The sequence below is a fragment of the Carlito syrichta genome, unplaced genomic scaffold, assembly GCF_000164805.1.
Source record: "Carlito syrichta isolate Samal-C Ts95f unplaced genomic scaffold, Tarsius_syrichta-2.0.1 Scaffold304984, whole genome shotgun sequence".
Classification (NCBI taxonomy): Eukaryota; Metazoa; Chordata; class Mammalia; order Primates; family Tarsiidae; genus Carlito; species Carlito syrichta.
In genome coordinates, this window is record NW_007249080.1 from 446,393 (window position 1) to 469,027 (window position 22,635).

The following is a 22,635-nucleotide window of genomic DNA, read 5'->3' on the forward strand; positions in this document are numbered from 1 at the left end:
TTTCTAAAGTGCTAGGGTTTATTCTCTCTTTTTAAAAAAATCTCATTGCCATTTATAAGGGTATGCTCACTTTTTATGCTGTACAACTATCTGCTGGGCATTTAACAGTATGTATGTTGTGCTTCAATAACACTTTAAAGCAAAAATAAAGGAATGATTATTTTTTCTTTCCATTCTTCCTTCATGTTAATTAATAGTTAATCTGCAGAACAAGAAAGATGAATGTGGTGATTTAGATGACCTGGCATCTATAAAACCAGAAATGGACAGGGTATATTTGGGGGCCTGCTTAATATAACGTAGGTCTAATATTTTTGTGCAATTAACTGCAGATTGGCATACGTGTTTAAAAAATCTAGAGTTCAAACTTGATTTTGCTGCTGAAAAAGGTTCACTTGATATAAATTAAAAGCTACAGTAGCCATTAATTATTCTCAGTTAAATTTTAAAAAATTTATAGCATATCTTCAATAGCTTTTCTTTCCTAGTGAAATATGTCCATGGCTGATATTAAAACACAATAAATGTTAGCTTCAATGTTGTTATATTATTTTTTCTTCTCTAATATACATTATGCATGTATTTTTTAACATATCTGAAAACAAAAATATTCCTTAAGTATCATATACAGATATATATAACATATATATTGATATACCTGTTATTAAATATAATAAATAATATTATTTATTATATGAGTATTAATGAGTATATGAGTATTAATGATTTATTATGTGAGTATAATATGAGTATTAATAGCAGCTTAAGCAATCCTGTTTAACAGATTTTTTTCTGGCTTCTTTCCTTTCCTTGCAATGGAATATCTGAATGGGTAAACAATTAGAAGAAAAATTTAAATGAGAACATGGAGTACAGAAAGTAAAATTCTGGAAACTTTTCCAAAAGGAGTTTTGAAATAAAGTAAGAAAAATGAACCACTTGAAACATTTTCACGTCCTCTATTAATGCAGTCTTTTTCTCTATCACTTGCCATTTATTTAATGACACCTCTAATATACAAAACACCAAATTTAAATAATGAGAATTTCAGTACTAAAATATCAATGAATAAAAACAGATCTGCAAAGACAATGCAAAATTATTCTATGCAAAGATAGTTATACATATATAGTGTAAGTATCAAAAACACCTCTGATCTCACACATTATCACTGGCATCCTTCTATTGTAAAACATGGCACCATTTTCTAAGTTTGGATATCTAATTCCTAGATTATAAAATCCTTGAGCACAGGCAATATACCTACTCGTAAATGATCTTCTTAATGCCTCTCAAAACAGGACATTTAGAAATAGGTTTAATGTTTATGAGTAGCAAAATGCAATTTTACTGTGATCACTGAAAATCTAGTATAAGTTAATTATTCTATTCTTCAAAGCAAATATAAACAACTCCTCAAAATTATGGTAAATAATGATCAAATAAAGGTACAATCAAAAGAAACGTTCTCCTTCTTTGAGGAAAAAGTACTTTAAACAATTACGTCACTAATATAGGCATTTATAATAAAAACTGTCACGTTCACTGTGATAATGATAATATATACTTTAATATAACCCTCTCTTCAGAGGCTTTTGCAATATAAAAAAGCTTAGCAAAGCCGCAACTTTTCTTTTTTGAAGTCTGAATGTAAAATGTAATCTAAGATAATAGGGAGACTATAAAGCAGTTTTGTGAGGCATTTTTATTCATAGAAATAAGATGTTAATCTGAATTTTATTCAAATAATAGTTATTGAGTACCTGCTACATTATAGCACATATTGAAATATACACGCACTATTAATACGTCACTTTGGGACCAGGGTGGTTTATTTAACAAATGGCTTTGGCATACTTGGTAGTATAGCAGAGGAAAACAAATTTAACCCCAAATTTATTACTATATATAAAAGTTACATTAAAAATCTAAAGGTAGTGTAGTTCTACTTGCAGAGTGGTGGGGTGGGAAGCTCTGGAGAATTGTGCCCCAGGGAAACAACTATAGGGATGAGAATTATTTTTAAAAATAACCATTTAAAGTCTCTGGAATTTGCCCTAAGGGCATATAGCAAATGAAGAAACAATTATTCAAAAAATCTGTCAAATCTTGGAAACCACTACAAAAATCTTTGCCACTTAACCCATTCGTTCCATCCAATAGATTTAGGTGAGGGAAGCTCCTGTCCAGGCAGTTGTAGCCAAAAAGAAGGGGGTCCCTTTCCTCTCAACTCCCAGTCAAGGGACATAGTAACTACTCAATGAAAAGGGAGGGCCTATAGCATTTCTTATTCCCTCCAGCTCTGAATGTCAGAGGTTAAATTCCTGGCAAGTACAACCAAGAGGTCAAGGACTCCTTTCCTGCACCTAATGATCACTCATGGTTGTTCTAACTCAAGAATACCGAGGTCCTTATTCCATTTCACTCATGGGGTTGAGATTTCATGCCAGGAGAGGCAAGTTGAGAAGGCCAGAGGCCACCATCCCCACTCAGTGCCCTGTACTATAGCAGGAATGTCACTTCAGTTCCCTGCTCTAGAGCAGTGACTCTAGGTATTGTACATAAAGAGGAAAATCTATAAGAACAGAGAGTTTATAAGATCTCCCCAAAGGAACTGACTTTATTTAAAATAGAGTATAGGGAAGTTGGAGCCTAAGAGTGACCTTGAAACCAACAGAGATTTTGATGGTGAGCAATTAAAAGGAGACTGATAGCTTTATGAGTGCAACAAGCTAAACTGTAAGCCAAGTAATTTACTGGAGAGAACCAAAGGAATAAAAACAGCTAAGAAGAGCCCTCCTGGAGTCAAAATCACCTCAAAAACTGGTCTCAAAATACTCTACAAAGGAACTCTAATTTAACTGGATCAGACTGTGGAAAAATTTACGCCTCAAAACATTGTTGAAAACAATGAAGCAATCAGGCAACAATTAATGGAACTTAAAGTCTAGGTGTCATACAAAAGGAGATTATAGAATCCTGAGCACAGTCATTATATCTATCCAATAATTTTATCCCTATTGCTTACCAAGAAAATGGTAAATTTAGAAACAGGTTTACAATGCTTATGAATGGCAAATGTAATTTTACTGTGACTATTGAAAATCTAATATTATAAATTAACTATCCCCTTCTCCAAAGCAAATATAAACAAACTCCTAAAAATTATGGTAAATAATGGTAAGATAAAGGTATAATTAAAATAAATACTCTTCTTCTCTGAGGGAAAAAAATACTTTAAGTAGCTACTACATTACACTTAGCTACTTATAAAGGCTTAACAGAAAGATAAGGAAAAAGGGAAGTTCTGGGGTGATTGTACTCGTGGCCAAGGCTGTACCCCTTCACACTGCAGGGAAACTAGCTTCACTAAAATAATCCAGCCAAATCTCTAAACAATTTAATAAGAAAGAACAATAAAAACAAGCCCTAAAGAAGGGAATTAACATTATATACAGATTCTACAAAATATAACCTAAAATATTCACTTTAAAAAGTAACAAAAAAAGACACAGAGGGAGAAGAAGATGTATACAGATCTGCAAAGAAACAGAAAAGAATTGATTCAGTTTAGAAAACAATCAGGCAAGAAAATTACCTGTGGGAAGTCTTGATGCTGAATATAACAGAAAAAGGCACCAAAGCAGCCACTTTAAATATCTTTAAATAACTAAAGGAAAACATGCCTACATAAATTAAGTATGATGACAGGCTCATTAAAATGACAATAGTTATAAAAATAGCCGTGCTCAGCCTGTAATCCCGCACCTTTGGGAGGCTGAGGTGAGTGGATTGCCTGAGCCCGCGGGTTCGAGACCCGCCTGGGCAGTGAGACCTCATCTCTACAATAAATCAAAAAAATCAGCCGGGCGTGGTAGCGCATGCCTGTAATTCCGGCTACTCGGAAGGCTGAGGCGAAAGGATCGCCGGAGTGCAGCAGGTCGAGGCTGCAGTGGCCGGGAGCGGCCACTGCACTCCAATCTGGGCGACAGAGTGAGACTCCAACGCAAAAAAAAAATAATAAAAAAAATAAAGAGATTGTGAAAAAGATCCATATGGAAATTTTCAACTGCAAAGTAAAATAACTAAAATAAAAATTGCATTAGAGGGCCCCAACAGTAAATCTGAACTGATAAGTGAAAGTATCAGTAAACTTGAAGATAGAGTGATAAGTAATAGAGATTATGCATTCTAAGGAAACAAAAAACAGAGGGAAGAAATGATTTTTAAAAAATGAACAGTGCCTCAGAGAAATGTTGGATACAGATGTACCAATTTATGGGTAGTAGAGGTGACAGAAAGACAGGAGAGAGAGAAAGGACAAGGAAAACATTCAAAGAAATAATAGCTAACTTTCTAATTGCAATGAAAACCTACAAACTGAAGAAGTTCAACAAACTTCAAGTAGGATAAATGCAAAGAGATCCACACTCAGACACATCATAGTAAAAATGCTGAAAGTCAAAGAGAAAATTTGGAAAGCAGCAAGAAAAAAAATGACTTGTCATGTATAAGTAATATTATTAATTGTACTATTACCATAATAGTATTAACAGCTGACTTCTAATCTACCCAAAAATTGAATGAAGAAAAAAATCCATTTACAATAACATTAAAAAGAATAAAATGGTAAGGAATACATTTAACGAAAGAAATATGCAACTTACAATCTGAAAATTGAAAAACCTTGATAAAATCAATTAAAGATCTGAATAAATGGAAAAACATCCCATGTTGATAGATCAGAGAGCTTGGAATTGCTAAGCCATAACAACATTTCCCAAAGTGATCTATAGATGCCATGTAATACTTATCAAAATTCCAGCTGGTTTCTTGATAGAAATGGACACACTTAGCTTAATATTCTTAGGAAAATTCAGGGACCCAGAACAGGTGAAACCATCTTGAAAAAGAAAAGCCAAATTGCAGCACTCACACTTCTAAAAATCTAAAAGAAAACATTTAAAAATATAAAAAATATTAGAATACTTTGAAGGATATTTGTATAATATCAATGTAGGGACATATTCTTAAGCTAGACAGGAAACCCCAAATCACAAAGAAAAACTCAAATTTTTTATAGAGCTACTAACAACTAAAAAAACAAGAGTAGACAAAAAACAAAAGCAGACAAAAAAAAAAGTAGACATTTTAGAGGAAAACTGGAAAAAAATCCCCCAAGCTGTTCTATCACTATAACTTTACCCTTCTATTGTTTATGCTCTTGACTGATCTGCTTCTGACCAACTTTCCTGTTTATTTACTCCTTCTATGACCATTCTTGAACTTATGACCTGTGGCCCACTCAACCCTTAACTTTCACTGAATCCATTGTTCTTTCTTCATTTCCCTCCTTTACAAGTTTAGATGTTCAGATCCACCATGTTCACAAGATTCTTGTCCTTCCTGCCATGTGAGTATACCCACATCACTAAAACCCAATCCATGATGGACTGTTTCATTCTATAGTCAACACTTTTGAGAAAATCCACTCCTTAAGCACACAGGATTGATAAGTCTTCAATTTCAGGTCCCTTATCACTCTCCAGCTAGCCTAATGTGATTCTTTCAGTGAACTCACTTTCTTACTCTTTAGTCACTATTTCAAATTTTATTCTCTTCTCAAGCTTCTCATGTTCCTCCCTATTCTCGTCCTACTCATCACTACCAGTACATGGCATGGCTTTTACTTTCCCAGGGATAAAGATAACCTGTGGTGATCAACCAGGAACACCCTAGACTTTCCACTAACCAACTTCAAACATATTTTATTTACCCACTTTCTTTCTCCTTTCCAATTTTTCCAAAAGCAGTCCTCTGCCACCTTTCTAAGGGAAATATCTCCACCAGTACTTTGATCCCAACCTGTTCTACTCTTGCCTTTTAGGGATTGTTATAGTAAGCTACCAATTTCTATTTTTCTCTTGATTATTTAAATTGCTCCCTCTCAAAGGAAACTCTATCCTTCAGATCCCAACATCCTAAATCCTTTCCCACATGAAAAATGAACCAAACAAACAAAATCCCATCTATTTAACTTATACTAGTCCAGTCATCCCCACACCTGCTCTAGTTTATAGGCAAATTTCCTATAAAAATAAGTCTGTATTTTCCACTTTTTTCTTCTTTAACTCATATCTCATACAATTTCAATCTGGATTTCTCCCTGACAAATAAAACAGATGGATCTCAGAACATATACTAATTAGAAAAGAGATAAAATTATCATTCTTAGAGGTGATTTAACTGTTTATCTGAAAAACTCAAAAGCATAAAATGAAAACAATTAAAAATTATCAAAAAATTCAGTAAGGTGTCTAATAAAAAAACAGCTTTCATATATATGAAACAACAACATTATGAAAAAATACCCCATTCATAATAGCAATTTTAAAAAGAACAAGTAGCCTTAGAGTACTCAGCAAGAAATGCCAAGATCTACTGCTCTGTTTCTCTGTTCTCCTTCACATGTAGGGGAACAGAAAAACGTCCTATACAAATACCTTCCTTTAGGTCTGTCTTGAAGCCTCTACCTCACTTCACTGACAATTACTCTTCAGTCCTCTTTGCAAGCTCATTCTCTTTTATTCAGTCATTAAAATTTGAAAATTTCACACTTTTGTCTTAGGTGCTCTTCTCGCTCTGTTCTGTAGCCCTTATTATTTGTAGCCATGGTTTTAATTAACATGCATACATCAGTGGCTCCCAATTCTTTTTAACTCTGCCTTAGAAGTTTAACCTCCAGACCTATACAGCCAATTCCTTATTCATAATTTCCACATAAATTTCTCAATTGTGCCTCAGATCCAGCACGTCCAAAATGGAAAACATGCTCTCTTACCCATTTGTGCTGAAAAAAAAACCCCAAAAAAGAAAACAAAAAAAACAAGACTGGGTAATACATAAAAAACAGAATTTATTCTTTCATGGTTTTGGAGGTTGGGAAGTCCAAGATCAAGAAACCAACAGATTTGGTATCTGGTGAGAGCTCCTTTTTGCTTCCAAGATGGTGCCTTGTTGCTGTATGCTCACTTGGCAGAGAAATGGAAGGTGCAGGCAGCTCTCTGAAACCTCTTTTTTAAGGGTCTAATCCCATTCATGAGGGCAAAGTCCCCAGAAGACCTCACCTCTTAATACTATCACCTTGGAGTTCAAGTTCCAACAAATAAATTTTGAAAGGAAATATACATTCAAACTATAGTACATGTTTTTCTTCCAGTTTTGCCTATCTCAGTAAATGGCAACACTATCCATCTACTGAGCCAACAAGACACTGAAGTTGAATCAGGGGAAACAAGGCGGTTATACTTCACAGAAAGAAGATAGAGTATCAGAGAGAACATTCTGGAGTTCTTCAGCTGAACACTGATTGGCACATGCATGTGAGAAAACTGTCAGCGGTTAGGCAAGAACCAGCTGAAATGAATAGAGATAACATTGCCCTGTGCTCATAAAGGGCCAGAAAAAGTGCCTGTTTCCACTAGCCAGACTGAAGTACACATGCCTCAGTGGTAGGGAAGAATTCACCACAGACTGTTTGCTGATCTAGTTCTGTCTAGCATATTTTAAGATTCCAAAGTATCAAACCATTTCCAAATAATTCAACTGCATCAGACTCACTCACGTGCCAGTTCAGAAAGTCTCTTCTCTCTTCTTCAAATTTATATTTCCAGTGAGTTTCATTCACATTCACCACTTCTAATGTTATTTCTCCTGCTAGACTATAAGCTCAATGAAGGCAGGACTCATGTCAATCTTATGCAACATAACATCCTCAATGTCTAGTATGTTGCATAGGCCACTGTAAAATTTCCATTAATATTTGTAAAATAACTGCATTCTTTTGAATCACCTTCAGTTTATTAATAGATACCATAAAAATCATTTTCATACTATTTCAGTAACACATAGAGGGTCTTGTTCTCTGAATTGTCACACTGGGTCTCTTGTATGTCTAGTATTAAATAAATACTTTTAAAAAAGTGAACAGAGCCTCTGAGAAATGTTGGACATAATTAGGTGTATCAATGTATGGGTAGTAGAAGTGACAGAACTCTTTCCTGTGTCTAGTTATTGATTCTCTGTCTTTTCATTCTAAGAGAACAAGAATCAGTCAGTCTTGGACCAGTAATAGATATTGAGATGGTTTCTGTCAGAAACTCTGTTGGACTTTGTACAAATCTCTCAGCTTCAGATAAAAAAAATCAGGAAAAAGTACATGTTTACTCCAGTTGATGCTTACCCAAGTAGAAGCCTGGCATGTGTGAGGAGTAGGAACTGATTATTTAACAAAAACAACCCTATCCATATGTTTAGTGATACATCAATGAGTCTGGGCCTCCCTTCAACTAGCAAAACAGCTAGCCTTTGCACACAGAACACAAGGCAACCCCACAGCAAGCACAGCCTGTAAATATTTTCTGCCGTGGGATCCTGCTGCTGTAGAGAATAAATTCTGGTGAACATTCCCAGAAAGTAAGAGCAGTATTGAGATCTGCTTCTCCTGATTGCTCAACCCTTGCCTCTAGCCCCCATCACTCAGAGCTAGTTCTGGCCTAGACAAATCTGCAGTCCCTTCAGTTCAGAGCTCAAAACATTTCCTTTTGAGGCAGTCACTCATACATCATCTCTCTGGTTAATCTTGTCTCACCTTCATTATCTCTTACAGAAATTCTTCACAGGTTTTGGCAACTGGATGGCATCCTTCCCCTAAGTTCCAGGATTGATAAAGAAATATATTAATGGGAAGCAGCTGATCTCACTTTAATGGGGAATTAGAAGTAGGGAAGATAATAAAATATGCATATTTATACTGCTACCTTAATCCAGAGGTTCAAATATTACTGCACTGTTGTCTTCTGGCATACAACTGACACTTTATTCCTTTACAATGAACCTTAATACATTTTACAAATGGCATCCAAGTACTTTCTCAGGCAAAATAGGGTTTACTAACTACTTTTTGAATAGGGTTTACTAATTACTGGGAGTTCTAGAAGTGATTTTTATAAATGAATTCAGTTTTCTTCTTTCTACCTTTGACCTTAGTTTAGGGGTCAGTCACTGAATGATACATGTTTATAATGGTCAATGATGATCTTGGCCTTAGGATGTTCCTTATTAAAATGACAGGCACTAATGTCCAATCTACCACATGTGTGATTCTCTTCCTCAAACTCTAATACTTTTTATATTTATGACAAAGCAAGCTTAAAGTCCCTCATTCACCATTCCTGTATAAAATGTCAGCTAATAATTACATACACATATATTATTAAATAAATTATATATGATAAAAAGGTACTATGTCAACATTAGATAGCAATATTGAATATTTAGAAATCTGACATGTTAGAGGTAGTAGATCAGATGTGACCAAAGATACCCTTCCAGGCCATGAAGTTGCCACGTAGTGCCCCATATAAAAGAGGAAGAAGCCGGGCTCGGTGGCTCAGCCTGTAATCCCGTGCCTTGGGAGGCTGAGGTGAGTGGATTGCCTGAGCCCATGGGTTCAAGACCTGCCTGGGCAACTTGGCGAGACCTCATCTCTACAATAAATCAAAATTCAGCCGGACGTGGTTGTGTGTGCCTGTAGTTCCGGCTACTTGGAAGGCTGAGGCGGAAGGATCGCCGGAGCCCAGCAGGTCGAGGCTGCGGTGGCCGGGAGCGGCCACTGTACTCCAGTCTGGGCAACCAAGTGAGACTCCAACTCAAAAAAAAAAGAGGAAGAAAGTGATTTAAAGCACAGACTAGTATGTTCGTCAGGTTATATTAGTTTGTGTTCCTCCAGTTCCACATGGGACTAAAATCAGCTCCATTTATTGAATTGCCTGTGCAGGCAATTACTTGCAAATCTGTAATTTAATCTAGTCTATATATTATTCGACATACCTTGAAGAGGATACTGATAAGCAGAACCTGATGTCAACTACCAGTTAGGTAAGAAATGAAAAATATACAGATACAATCACTTTCCTCCATAGGTGATCTTCATATTATTAACTAAATTACATATACCTCTGTAGTCTCCATAAAACCCAAATGATGAGAATGAAAATATCCAGTCATGGTTGGCAAGAATATCTTTGGCTATATATGATTTACTATTGCTAGCAAGTGACTTAGGCAAGAAGAAATAATGGATCTTCTAAGTACTTTAAGATATACTTTCAGATTCAGGGAAAAAGCCAAAGTGTCAGATCCATTAAAATAATTACATCTCAAGTACACACTTACTTCTACCTAAAGGCTTAAGATACTACTATTCTCCATATCTTTTGAATTTTATAATCGTTTAGGTAAATTGACATTTCATTATATATGCTGTTTGTGGAATAAAATAACAGTATAATTTTTAAATCAATATATACAGTACATAGAGCAATCTCTAAGAGGAGCCTGAGTTATTGAAAATGTATGAGCTATTCCCATGGAGGAAAGAGACCGAAAGCCCTTTCCCATTTGCATTTATAAAGGCTGCGTGACTTCTTTAAATATATACACTGATGCCAACAGAGCCATCAGAAATCAATAAATCACGTTCTCCTGTGCTGTAAAATGTCTGACACACACATTCATTTTCCTAGCCCAAAATTCTCTGCAAAAGGGACTGTGTAAATGTTCCATTTTAGTTTAATGACATTCTCCACAGTTAAAATTATGTGCATTATTGCTAGTGAGTACAAAACCTGAGGAGCACAATGCCGGATAGGATTTTAAAGAGACTATACAGTGCTTCTCCTCCAGTTTCTCATCATTTAACAGACTGTAGACAACACAGATATACATGAAGAACAAAACTGGGAGATTAGTAAGAATGGATTGAAATGCGGCAATTACCATTTGGACAAAAAATAGTAGGCATAATTTATCTAGAAGCCATTGAGGGATGGTCTTATAAATATTTGCAGAGACAGTCCCCTTAGTCCCGATACCACCAAATGGAGGGAAGCAGAGGAGAACATCACTTTAAAATGACACCGATGACAGAAATGACAACAACCTATTCATCAGTGAGGTTCAATTTAAAAGTGTAATAAAAACTTTAATAGGACTCCACTTTAGTTGACATTTATTCCACCAGCTGCCATATATTTTTAAAAGGTCACAAAATTGTTCTATGTAGACACAGTTTATAAAGTACAAATTCTTAAAGAAAGGAGAGATCTGCTATGTATAATCAAGGAGGTTCTAAAAATTCTCCAAGTACATCTTGCAGCGAGCTATGCACAAAGGCGTGTCTGGCTACATAACCAGGCAGTGAATTTATTAAGCCAATATTCCCATATGGGGACTGGACGAAGAACTAGCTATAATTTTACCTGTCTGCTAGTGCTGACCAATACTGCTCTGACTCCGGGGTTTCTTTGTATTTGATCTCTGGACCAAAATACTGGGGCCAAGAAGATAACTTCTGACCCACACGTTTACTTAAACCTGATCATAACCAAAGCATGTTATTCTGAGACTCTATAACACTTCATTCAACAACATATCTTCCTTCCTTCCTTCCAACCCATATCTTCCTCTCCACTCATTCCAGCCCCTCCGACCTTACATTCCTCCCTCTGCAGCCTGAATCCCATAATCAATCACATCTCCTCAAACAACAAACCTTTCAAAAGTCCCCTAAAATCTCTCAACTCCTTTAATTCAAACCTTTGTACATCTCCAATCCTTTCAAAATTCAATTTCTGGCACATGTGTTACCAAGTTAAATGCACAGCTATTTACCATTGCTGAGGTGAAAGACACATAAGTAGATCAACTGTATCTTCTGTCATTGAACCCCAGATGGGCCCTCATGACTTCTCAGAAACCAGTTTTTTCACCAGGATGAATCCCTATGCCCATCCCAAAAACTACTTTCCCAAGCCTTTTACTCTCCTGAAGAAGACCCTAACCCTGTAGTCTCTGAGTAAATACAACATCAACCATCTGAAAACCTTCACCTTCCATTGTATTTTTCACATTTAATTATTTATTTGCTTCTTCTTTCCTGATTCCCTTTGATCTCAGAAATGAGTGCTTTTGTGTTTTGTTTTGTATTTCTTAAACAAGCTTCTTCTCCATTAGGGTCTACTCCTGTTCTAAAACTCTGGTCAGTAAGTCAAATCCTCTCTCTTCTATCTCCAATTTCTCTAATTAACTGCCTAAATTTTTAAGCCAAAAACTATTTAAGTCAATCCTGGCTTGAAAAAATGACCAATTTTTTGCTATTCTCAAATGCACAATAAGCATAATGCCTAAAATGTGTATTCAGCATCTCTTTCTTCTCCAAATCCAATGACCAAGTCCTGATTATATTATTTACAAAATATCCAATACAGACTGGATTGTGCCTCCCACCCCAAGTTAAAACACTGAAGTCTTAATCCCAATGTGATTATATTTGGAGTTAGGGCTTTAAGAGAGGTAATTAAAGTTAAATGAGGTTATAAGAAGGGAGCCATAGTGCAATAGGCCAAGGAGAGAGAATCCAACCATGCTGGCACCGTAATCTTAAGTTTTAGCCTCTAGAACTGAGAGAATATAAATCTCTGTTGTTTCAGCTACCCAGCCTGTGGAATTTTGTTACATCAGCCCAAAAAGACTAATACAATATGTTTCTAGTTAAAATTCTTTAGCAGACAAATTATATTAGCTTTACAAGTGATTTCCCAGTCTATGTTCACTCAATCATTCATTCAGGAAATTCAGGAAACAGTTATTGAGCACTTACTATGTACTAGGCACAGTGAGTAAAAGAAACAAAAGCATTGTCCTGAGGCTTTTATTCAAATAAGAAAGACAAACAAATACATTAAAAAGTCAATTCAGACCATGATAAGTGCCAGGAAGGAAATAAGTAGAAAAACAAGACATAAAATAACTAGTGAGGATACTCGAGATGGGAGGGGAGGCAAGAAAAGACTTTGTGAAAAGATGACATTGAGCCATGGTGGATGAAAAGGAGTTGGTCTTGCCAAAAGATGTCAGAAAAGCATTCCTGCAGAGCTGTTAGCAAGAACAGAAGCCAAGAGAGAGAGCGAAGGCTTGCATTTGAGGGACAGAAAGAAAGGCAAAGTGGCTAACCCATAGCAAGGTGGAGAGTGAGGAATCCTTCCTCTACTCCATGCCTTAGTTCTTTACCAGAGATTTTTTTCTACAACACAAATCTAACCATGTCATGCTCCAACATAAATCTTGGTATGCTCTGCACTGCTTACTGACTGACATTTGAGGCCTTTTAAAAATGCTTCAAATTACCTTTTTAGACTCAATTTACCTTATATCAGCCATCTCAAATTATGTGTTGCACTTTCCTGCCATTGTGTCTTGGGAACAAGGAACATCATGTAAGGGGAAAAAGCATGAGCTTGGAGTTGGACGAACCTGTTCCAATTCTGACTCCCATGGCTATACTTGGAAGATGCTGGATGGGTCAGTTTTTTCTCCCTGATCTTCAGTTTCCATTTATAGAAAGTGGGGTTAATAACACTGTTTGGGGCATTATGGTAAGAATGAGTGATAATATATGTAGAAGATCTAGCATTATATTTAGTATTATTATTGGCACATATTGTCCCCTCTATTGGAATTTCCTCCACATTTCTTTACCTGATAACTTCCTGCATCTTTCCAGACCCATTCCCAATGACACCTTCTCTTTCAAGTGCTCTCCAACTCTCCCAGACAGAATATACTGATCTCCTCCATGTTCCTGTAGCATGACACACGTTCTACCATTATAGCATAGTTATGTAACTATAGACTTTTACATATCTTTCTCCTCTAGAACCATTAACTCTCTCAGGATGGGAACTGCAACTTGTTATTATTTGTATTATCAGTGCTTAGCAGAGTCTGGCAGATAATAGATGTTAGCTAAACTTTGGTTCAATAAATGAATGAATTCGATATCTTATTCCTACCCCAAACCACTAATTTGCTTACATCTCTATTATTCAAATTCCTCAAAAGGTCGATCAGTCAAGAGTCCCAGCAGGCACAGAGGGCTCATTCAAGTTCAGATCATTTAAGGCGAGTAGATTAAAGTGATGATTTATGAAGTTATGGCCAAGGTGCAGCAACATCACTGAGGACAGTGCAGTAAACTAGAGCTAATAGTAGAAGGTAGTATTTGGCCTGAAATGTGAGGAGAGGAAGGGCTTAACAGACCTGAGACACAGAGAGGACTCTGCAGAGAGGACCTCCTGGCAGAAGCTGGTCAATGAATGCAGCCTGTGCTGACCACACAGGGAGGGTGTGGGCTCAAACTCACTCTTCTTCCTCTATCCAGTCCACTGTTTTTACTCCATAACAGCTGAGCCCAGTCAGAATCCAGGAAACCTTCTCTTTTCCCTTCTGAGGCCTAAAGCTTAAAAGTAATGTAGTTCCTTGTGTAGAATGCAGGTAGGAAGGCCCGTGATGACCCAGGGTGGAAGCACAGAGCCTAATGGGGTGAGGTAGGAATGGAGAGGAGGCTAGAGAAGAATTTCAGAGTCCAAGCATGGTGAAGAGAGCATCTGCACCAGGGAGTGGCCTGATGTGTAGTGTCAGAAGTTAAGCAGGAAGGGGAAGATGTTCAAGTGAGGTGACTGGGAAAGTTGGTGGTTGTCATGCAGTCAGAGCCTGTGTGCAATGAGGAGACCATCCACATAGGGGAGCTGTGGTGGCCAAGACGGAAGACTTGCTACCTACAAGTGAATCAACAAAGATTAATGGATGGATGCTGGTTTCTCACTGTCAGAGAGGTGAGAGACAGCTATGACAAGAGAGAAAGCTAGAATGGATGATGAGAGATAAGATTAGAATTGGAGGTATCAGTGTGAATTCATGGCTTATAAAATAGAGAGATACATATAGAAATACACATAGATATAAACTGTGTTATGTTTATACGTATTGTAAATAGGCTCAGACTTTCTTCTACATATTGCTTGTCTCTGAGACAAAGAGATGAGGTGTTCATACACACACATATTTAAGAATTTGCATATACACATGAGCTCATTTTCTCTGAAATCTGCCCTAGATTTGAAAGCAGAAACCCCCTGACAGCTAGGAGCACACATTTCATGAGATCCTGATCTCTAAACACCATCCTCCATTAAAGGGAACAACGCCTTCTTGGAGAAAGGGTTCACCCCTGGACTGGGATACAGAAAGCATAATATGAGATGAGAACACTTTGATGGGCTTCAAAACAAGGAAGTGCTCAAAGATGATGGAAACATGTCAGAGGGCACAGCAGCCAGCTTTAAGGGACTCCCACTGACCTTATGTGGGACAATTTCAATGTAATAACCTATTGAAGAAATAGGAAACAATGAAGCCGTACAGATACAAATAAATTAATGTATTGAGATTTTGAAGAGGAGCAGGATATTTACATAGTTTAAAACAACTTCCCTACACAATGTTATTTAATTACAAAGGGGAAAATAGCAAGCTTACACAGGAGAAGCTTGGCAGATAACATTTAATCAAATGATCAAGTGAACAGCATCAGCACTGGGACAATCAAAGTTGTGTGCCACTAGTAGGATACAGGGAGAACACAGCATGTTTATTGTATTTCTCGCAAAGGTACAGAATTGGAATCTGAGCAGAAGGAAACATCATGTAAACTTGAATTGGCTTATAATATTCAAAAGTGTCAAGGTCATGAAAATCAAGGAAAGACCAAATAACTGTTCTGGAAGAGGGAGACTAAAGAGGCATGACAACTCCATGCAAGGACAGAGTCTGTCCTGGATCCTGTTGCTAAAAGTGACATAACTAGGACACCTGGCTAAACTTGAACTGTGTCTAAGAATTACATGATAATCATCACTGTTAATTTCCTGATTTTCACTGGCTACATTGTGCTTATGTAAGAGAATACGTCCTTATAGAAAATACACTCTTAAGGTCATAGTATATTAGGGGCGAGAGGGAGACTGGATCATCAGGCTGGAAACTTACCCTCAAATGTACCTTCAAGTTTTCTAAAATTCTTGATTACTTCACAAATTTTTAAGAAAAGATGAATTCAACAAATTCTATAGCTGACACAATAATCTGTGTATATTCTATTGCTAACTCTATCTTCTACAGTCTCAAAATTTGACTATATAATCAATATCTGGCCATTTTGTATATTAAAACCATCTTTACCCAACATATCAAAAACCAAACTCAATTTCTACCTCACTTCAGTGGGCACTATTAATTGCTTACAAAACATCTAACCCAACATGTATATTCTCTAATAAAACTTCCTAAAAACCAGATTTTTATAGTATCTCTGACCTTTACCACAAGTACACCATTTTATTTCAGGAGATGGTGAACACATTCTATGCTCTGAGAATAGGCTTTCCTGGCTTAGGCCAATATGCATATTCCATTTCCTTGACTAAGAGTGATAGTTTAAGAAATGGTCATGTGATCTAAGGAGTACCATTAGTGTGAATCAGAGGTTATTTGTTTGCAATAATGGGACAGAAGTATTCTTCTCATGCATGTGACCCAAGACACAGAGGCCCGTTTCTTGACTCAGGTAGCCAGCCTATCACAAAGGGATTCAGGTTTAGAATAATGTCATCAAGAAGGGAGAAGTGTTTAAAAATCAATTATTTAAATACTAACTAAATGGACCTTTGATAATGATTGCATCCCAGAAACAACAACCAGACAACCAACCAAACCTCTATCTTCTAATTAACTCAGTCAATAAATCCTCCTTATGTTTAAGTCAGTTTGAGTTGGGTTTTCTGTTGCTTGTCGTAAAATGTGTGAAGGGTAAAGTTAAATATAAAGCTAGATGTAACGATGTTATAAAACAACCAGGAGTTAGTAAAAAAATATAATCTAAAATAAATAGCCCTCTAAAAAAGATAACATGAAAAATGCAAATATAGAGAAACAAAACACCCAGAAAGGTTGGCTTAATAACAGTTGGCATTGGCAAGATAAATGAGAAACTCAGGTTCCTATATTTTCAGGATGTAATAATGGAAGAAAGCTCAGTTTCATATGGGTCTAGGGTAGGATGCCCTATAGAACTATTTCATGCTAGAAAGCAGGTAGAAACCTGCAGTAGTCAGAGGGAAACAAGAAAGCTATTACTTTCAGATTAGTTTCAGATTTTGTAAAAATATGTGAAGACAAGCCTTCACACAACTGAAATTCTTAAGTGTTTCACATAATTGTAGGATCTTCCGCTGGCTCAAATTATCACAGTCACATTTCTATGCTTTCTCTACTCATTCTGGCCTAGTGATATTCAGGCTCATTTAGGCATTTGCAAGCTACATTAAAACAGAAGCAGTTTTGGTAGTTTGTTGCATCAAGTACAAGCTATCTGTCCTTTTCTGGTAAGTGAAGGACTGAGTCAACGTCCAGCCAAAAGAGAACATGCTAGTTCTAAATTTCTTGGTATCAAATGCCGACAGGCCCACATAGAGCTTCTATCTCCTTCCAAGTCACCCTAGAAAAAGTCTCCAGTTGCCTTCTAGACATTTAACAATGCCATCTCATAGGCAATGTATCATTTATTCCTACTCATTCTAGGTTGAAAATATATCTGGAATTAATTCCTTTCTGTTCATTTCCAAGGCCAATACCCAAGGACAGACCTTTATCTCTTATCTCAACTACTGCAATTGTCTCTTAACCAGTCTGGCTGTGTGTTATCTTTCTGCTATCCAATCTATCATTTGCAGGGCTACTGGCTCCTCAGGGAAAATAAGGACTTTATCTTATTTATCCTTTGGGCCCTCTTCCCCTCCCCTATATCCAAGCACCAAAATATGTGGGTTTAAATTATTTTATGCATATTGTTTCTTATTTTTAAAAATCTTAGATGGTATCCATTGGTTTCAGAAAAAGTTCAAGTTTAGCCAACAAGTGGGTCATCATGGTCACAGACCACATTCCTTAAGTAGGTCATCAAGGTCATAGACCATATTCCCCATTCAACAGACTAGCCTACCATTTTCCCCCATAGGTTATTTCATTAATACAGAAATATTTAATCTTCTGGAACACACAAGCAACAAGTCTTTGTAAATGACATGTTAAAATTTACTTTTCTTTGGGTCTACAGAAGAAACATTTATAAGCCCTTTAAGGTTCAACTTAAGTATTCTTTCCACCATAAAATCTCTAATTAATCTAATTCAGATTAAATTTCCTCATCTTCTCTGTCTTCAGAGGACTTTCTTTATACATCTATTATGACATTTATATGACTCAGCCCAGTCTTTTACTAAATTGGATGTGATCTATCCAGTTATTAAGCTTCTTTACTAGCGGCGAGCAAAGTGTATTGTATTTCAGCATGAGGGTATCCTTTTCCTCTGTTATGTCTTCACAGATTCATTCTTGCATCCTCTGTAGTTAACAAAGCATATAGCATACAATACGTGCTTAGTAAATAATTCTTGAATAAATAAATAATTTCTCAATGGACTAAATGTTACTTGAGGCCAGTATTATCCTTATTCACTTATCTTTCTCATAGTGACAGAAAAAACTGAGTAACACAAACTACTACAGGTCAAATAAGATACAGGGCTTAAACTCTGTCTTCATGAGTTACAAGATATTTGACTAGGATTAATCCTAGTCAAATTTGGTATTTTATAATTTTATAAATTTATAATTCTATATATTTTATAATTTTATAAATAATAAATACAAATATAAATAAACATAAATTATAAAAGTATAAATTAATAAAATCATAAAATTTCTAATATATAGTTTATAAAATTTATAATACGCAAATGTCTATACACTTATGAATTTTATAATTCATAAATTTTATAATTAATTCTTTCTTATTCTAAAACTACTAAGTACTGTGTTTACTTAGTGCACTGTATATGCTAACCCTAATTTCAGAAGCTGGAGACAGAAGTGTAAACAAGATAAACTACACATATATTGAAGGGGAGGAAACAGTTTTATAAGCTAACAAATCAGCCCCTAAAAGTTTTTAATGCCTGAACTTTATCTTAGTCACATAGTTTGTAACTGAAGAGTTATCAGTGACTCCTCCCTACTTCTTGGCTCAAATGCTATTTGACAAAATGTAAAATTGCTACTAGTGGAGGAGAAGGAGGAGGAGGAGATGAATTATGATGATGATGATGATGATGATGAGTACATTTTCTTTCCTTTCAATGCAATCCCCCAGATTCAAACACTCATTATGTCTTTGGGAACAATGAAAATTGCTTTTTAACTACTTTTTCCACTTTTGTGTTTTCTGTCCCTATTATTTTCTTTCAGTACTACCAGAAGAATTTCCTAAAAGAGCAAGTTTTATTATATCATAGCCATGCTCAAAAGTCCTCGATGGCTTTGCACTGCAGTCACACAATAAACACTGTTCAGACTCCTTAGCTTCATACTCAAGGAATCCTTCAAAATCTACTTCCAGAATCACTTGCACCATTCTTCCAGACTCCCACCAAATTAGCATATGATTTTGTGCCTACTGGACTCTCACTTGGTATTTTTCCAACTATTTATTCAGTATTTCTGTATTTCAAGACCCAAATCGAGAATTTTAAATGTGTCCCTGATTATTCCCTTCTGTATACAAAGTACAATATGCTTTGTGTCTTCCCCTCCAAGCTTACTGGTTTCTACCTCATATTTTGGTTATTTACAAGTTCAGTTTATGCATCCAAATAGAGTATATTTCATCATTCATTCAATAAGCATTCAATAAGCACTTACTGTCCTTCTGTTATTACAAAGCACCCAAAACATACCATATGCAGAGTAAATATTAAGTAAAATGTTGTTGAATGAACGCAAACTCTCAGTGAAATGAAATGTACCTAAAACAAAATAATCTTTTCTAAATATGAACAAGTCACCACCAAAGAGACACATAAAAGCTGTAGCAAGCTGTTGTTTATCATATTTAAATATGTATGAAGGAGATAGGTAAGTCAGTAGAAAGCAGAATCAAATAAAAAGTATTCAAAGTAATATGGAAATATTGAATGAATCTTGCCCACTTCAATTCATGAATGTACCTATCATTTCAAGATACAGATTCATAAATACACATGCATTAAGTCCATCAATTGAAAATGATATACAGTGTTAGAATTTACTGAAATAAGAATCATAAGGGAATGTTTCCTAGATAGCACTTAATAACTTCTGTGAAATTTAATAAAAGTTTATGTGATGAATTTTTTTTTCCTTTTCTTTCCTAAGGAAACAGCCTTAAAAATGATTGATGCCTGCTATTACAGGTCTATATTTGTATTTCCTTATTTTAGAAGCTTTTCAAAAATATAAAAATACATTTAAAAAATTTCTAGTTACACTAAAAAAGAGATAAAAGATGATTATTTATAGGCAATCATATTCATGGTGATAGACTCTCAGAAAGCAACTGCAAACATAAATTTTAAATGTCTTTTGAAAATAGTGGAGGATAAAACATTTGCATAATTTCTTAGAAACTCTGGCTTTTTATTGCTGCATTTCAATATTCCCTCTGGACAAAGAAGCAGATACTCCAAAGATTTATTTCATAGTGAAATGCTTGATTTCTTTGTTTTCCCTTTCTAATGTAAGTCTCTAATTTTCACTCTGCTATGAACTGTATTTTAAAATTTGCATTGGCTCACAATTGAGAATAAAAATGGTTCTGTTGGGCAGATTAAATAAATAAACCAATAATAGCAAGAAATATGCATACATAAATAAATTATTTAAATGTGCTACATCCATTTATCAGTCATCCATAATACTACAGCTAGTAATTGATATCAGATGCCTAAAACTTCTACTTACCTGCCTATCCACTTCAGGAAGCAAAAGCAGGAGGTATTGTTGAAAATGCTGAGGTAAGGAAGCAAACGTATGTTTATTTATTAATGCCCTCAAGTTAGTGTTGACAAGAATAGATCCTGGGGTTTCTATGTCAATGTCCTCAGCTTTGGTCCATTTCAAGTGCCCTGTGATGAACAAGCAAGAGGCATGAATTTACTACAGATTAAGGGAAAGAGGTGTGCATGTGCACAGACACACACACCCACATGAATATTGAACATATATATTCAATAATATGCTGAATTCTATTCTTTTGAAAATGATATTCCAGAAGAGAAATCCCCAAAGTTTCTTTCATTATGTTTCTGTCTGGCCTTATTATCTTTAATTTTCAAAATGTATACTTCATTCAATATCTCCTATATTTTAACTCAAAATAGTACCAGGTCCCATTAAAAGCTTCCAATTGATCAGAATTTTCGAAAGCTTTGGAAGCATAAATAGTAACAACAACAATTTTAGTAATTTCTATAAGACCTAGGATCAATGATAACAGCAACAGTGCTATTGGTTTTAATAAAGATAATGATAGCAGTAACAGATGTGTGCTCCTCAAGTATAAAACTGTGTACCAAGCACTGGAATATTTCAGGAGATCTCTAGTCACAGTATTTCTGAGGGTAGTAATTTAAAAATCAATCCTTTATAAAAATATTAGCTGTATGATCCAAAATGCAAGTATGCATACCACAACTCAAGGCCTCCGACAGAAGGCTATAGAGTCCATAACTCACAATCATGTCACATGAAAAAATAATATACCATAAGGGACAGTCAGCTGATGCATCAAACAGAATTACAATTTTCAGTTACTTGAACTAAGAAAACCTTTTGAATGTGATTATAAAGAGTATGTTTTTAAGTCAGGAGTCAGTAAATTATAACCCATGATATATGTTCAGTCTAATGCCTGTTTTCATAAATAAAGTTTTATTGGGACATTACCATGCCCAGTTGTTTATAAACGGTTTAGCTCTGCTTTTGCACTACAGTGTTGAAGAGTTGTAACAGAAATTGCATAGTCTTTAAAGCCTATTTCCTCTCTGATCCTTGACAGAAAAAGTTTGCTGAACCTTGTTTTATACAATTAAAGTCAAATGAATGATTTTTTTAATAATGAAAAAAGGAATACTGTGATAAAAGAATAGTCATACTTCAAACAGATAAGACTTCTAGAAATAAACACTACTTTTAAGAAATGTTTAAAAATTACTCAGGGGACACAGCAGAGAAAAAGATTATTCAATAATTAAAATATAACCTTAAAGAAAATATTTAGAATGTAGCAAAAAAATTATGAGTCAAAATGGGACAGAGAAGAAATACAGAAAATGTAATCAGTAGTCCAGATGTATGTTTATAGGTGTTTCAGAATTTAAAAAAAAAAACGCAGAGATAGCAGAGAGGCAATATTTTAATAGCTAATGATTGAAATATTTTTAAAAATTGAAATTACAAAAGTTAAAATCTCAAGAAAGAAAAATATTCATCCATTTGGTGTGTTGCAATCTCCAATGAATTGGAAAAATAATATCTTAAAACCATTTTGAACAAAAGGTTTTCTCCAGAGGGATGACAATAAAATGGGCAGAAATAATACCAATAAACTAATAAATAAAAATGACAATGAAATATCTGTAAGAAATCATATCTGTAAGTCAACAAATAAAGAAGACTGAAATATCTTCAAATGGCCAGAGAAATTATTATTATTATTATTATTATTTTTTGAGTTGGAGTCTCACTCTGTTGCCCAGTCTGGAGTGCAGTGGCCACTCCCGGCCACCGCAGCCTCGACCTGCT

The 22,635-nt window shown here is 35.4% G+C and overlaps 1 protein-coding gene across 1 annotated transcript in view; it reads right to left on the minus strand.

The window, feature by feature from the left end:
- The window catches only part of ASXL3 (additional sex combs like 3, transcriptional regulator), a 149,847-nt gene that overhangs the window by 48,411 nt on the left and 78,801 nt on the right, over window positions 1–22,635 (minus strand). The window contains exon 7 of the mRNA XM_008061042.2: window positions 20,794–20,957. Coding sequence (XP_008059233.1) covers window positions 20,794–20,957 — 164 coding nt within the window. The remainder of the gene's footprint in view (window positions 1–20,793; window positions 20,958–22,635) is intronic.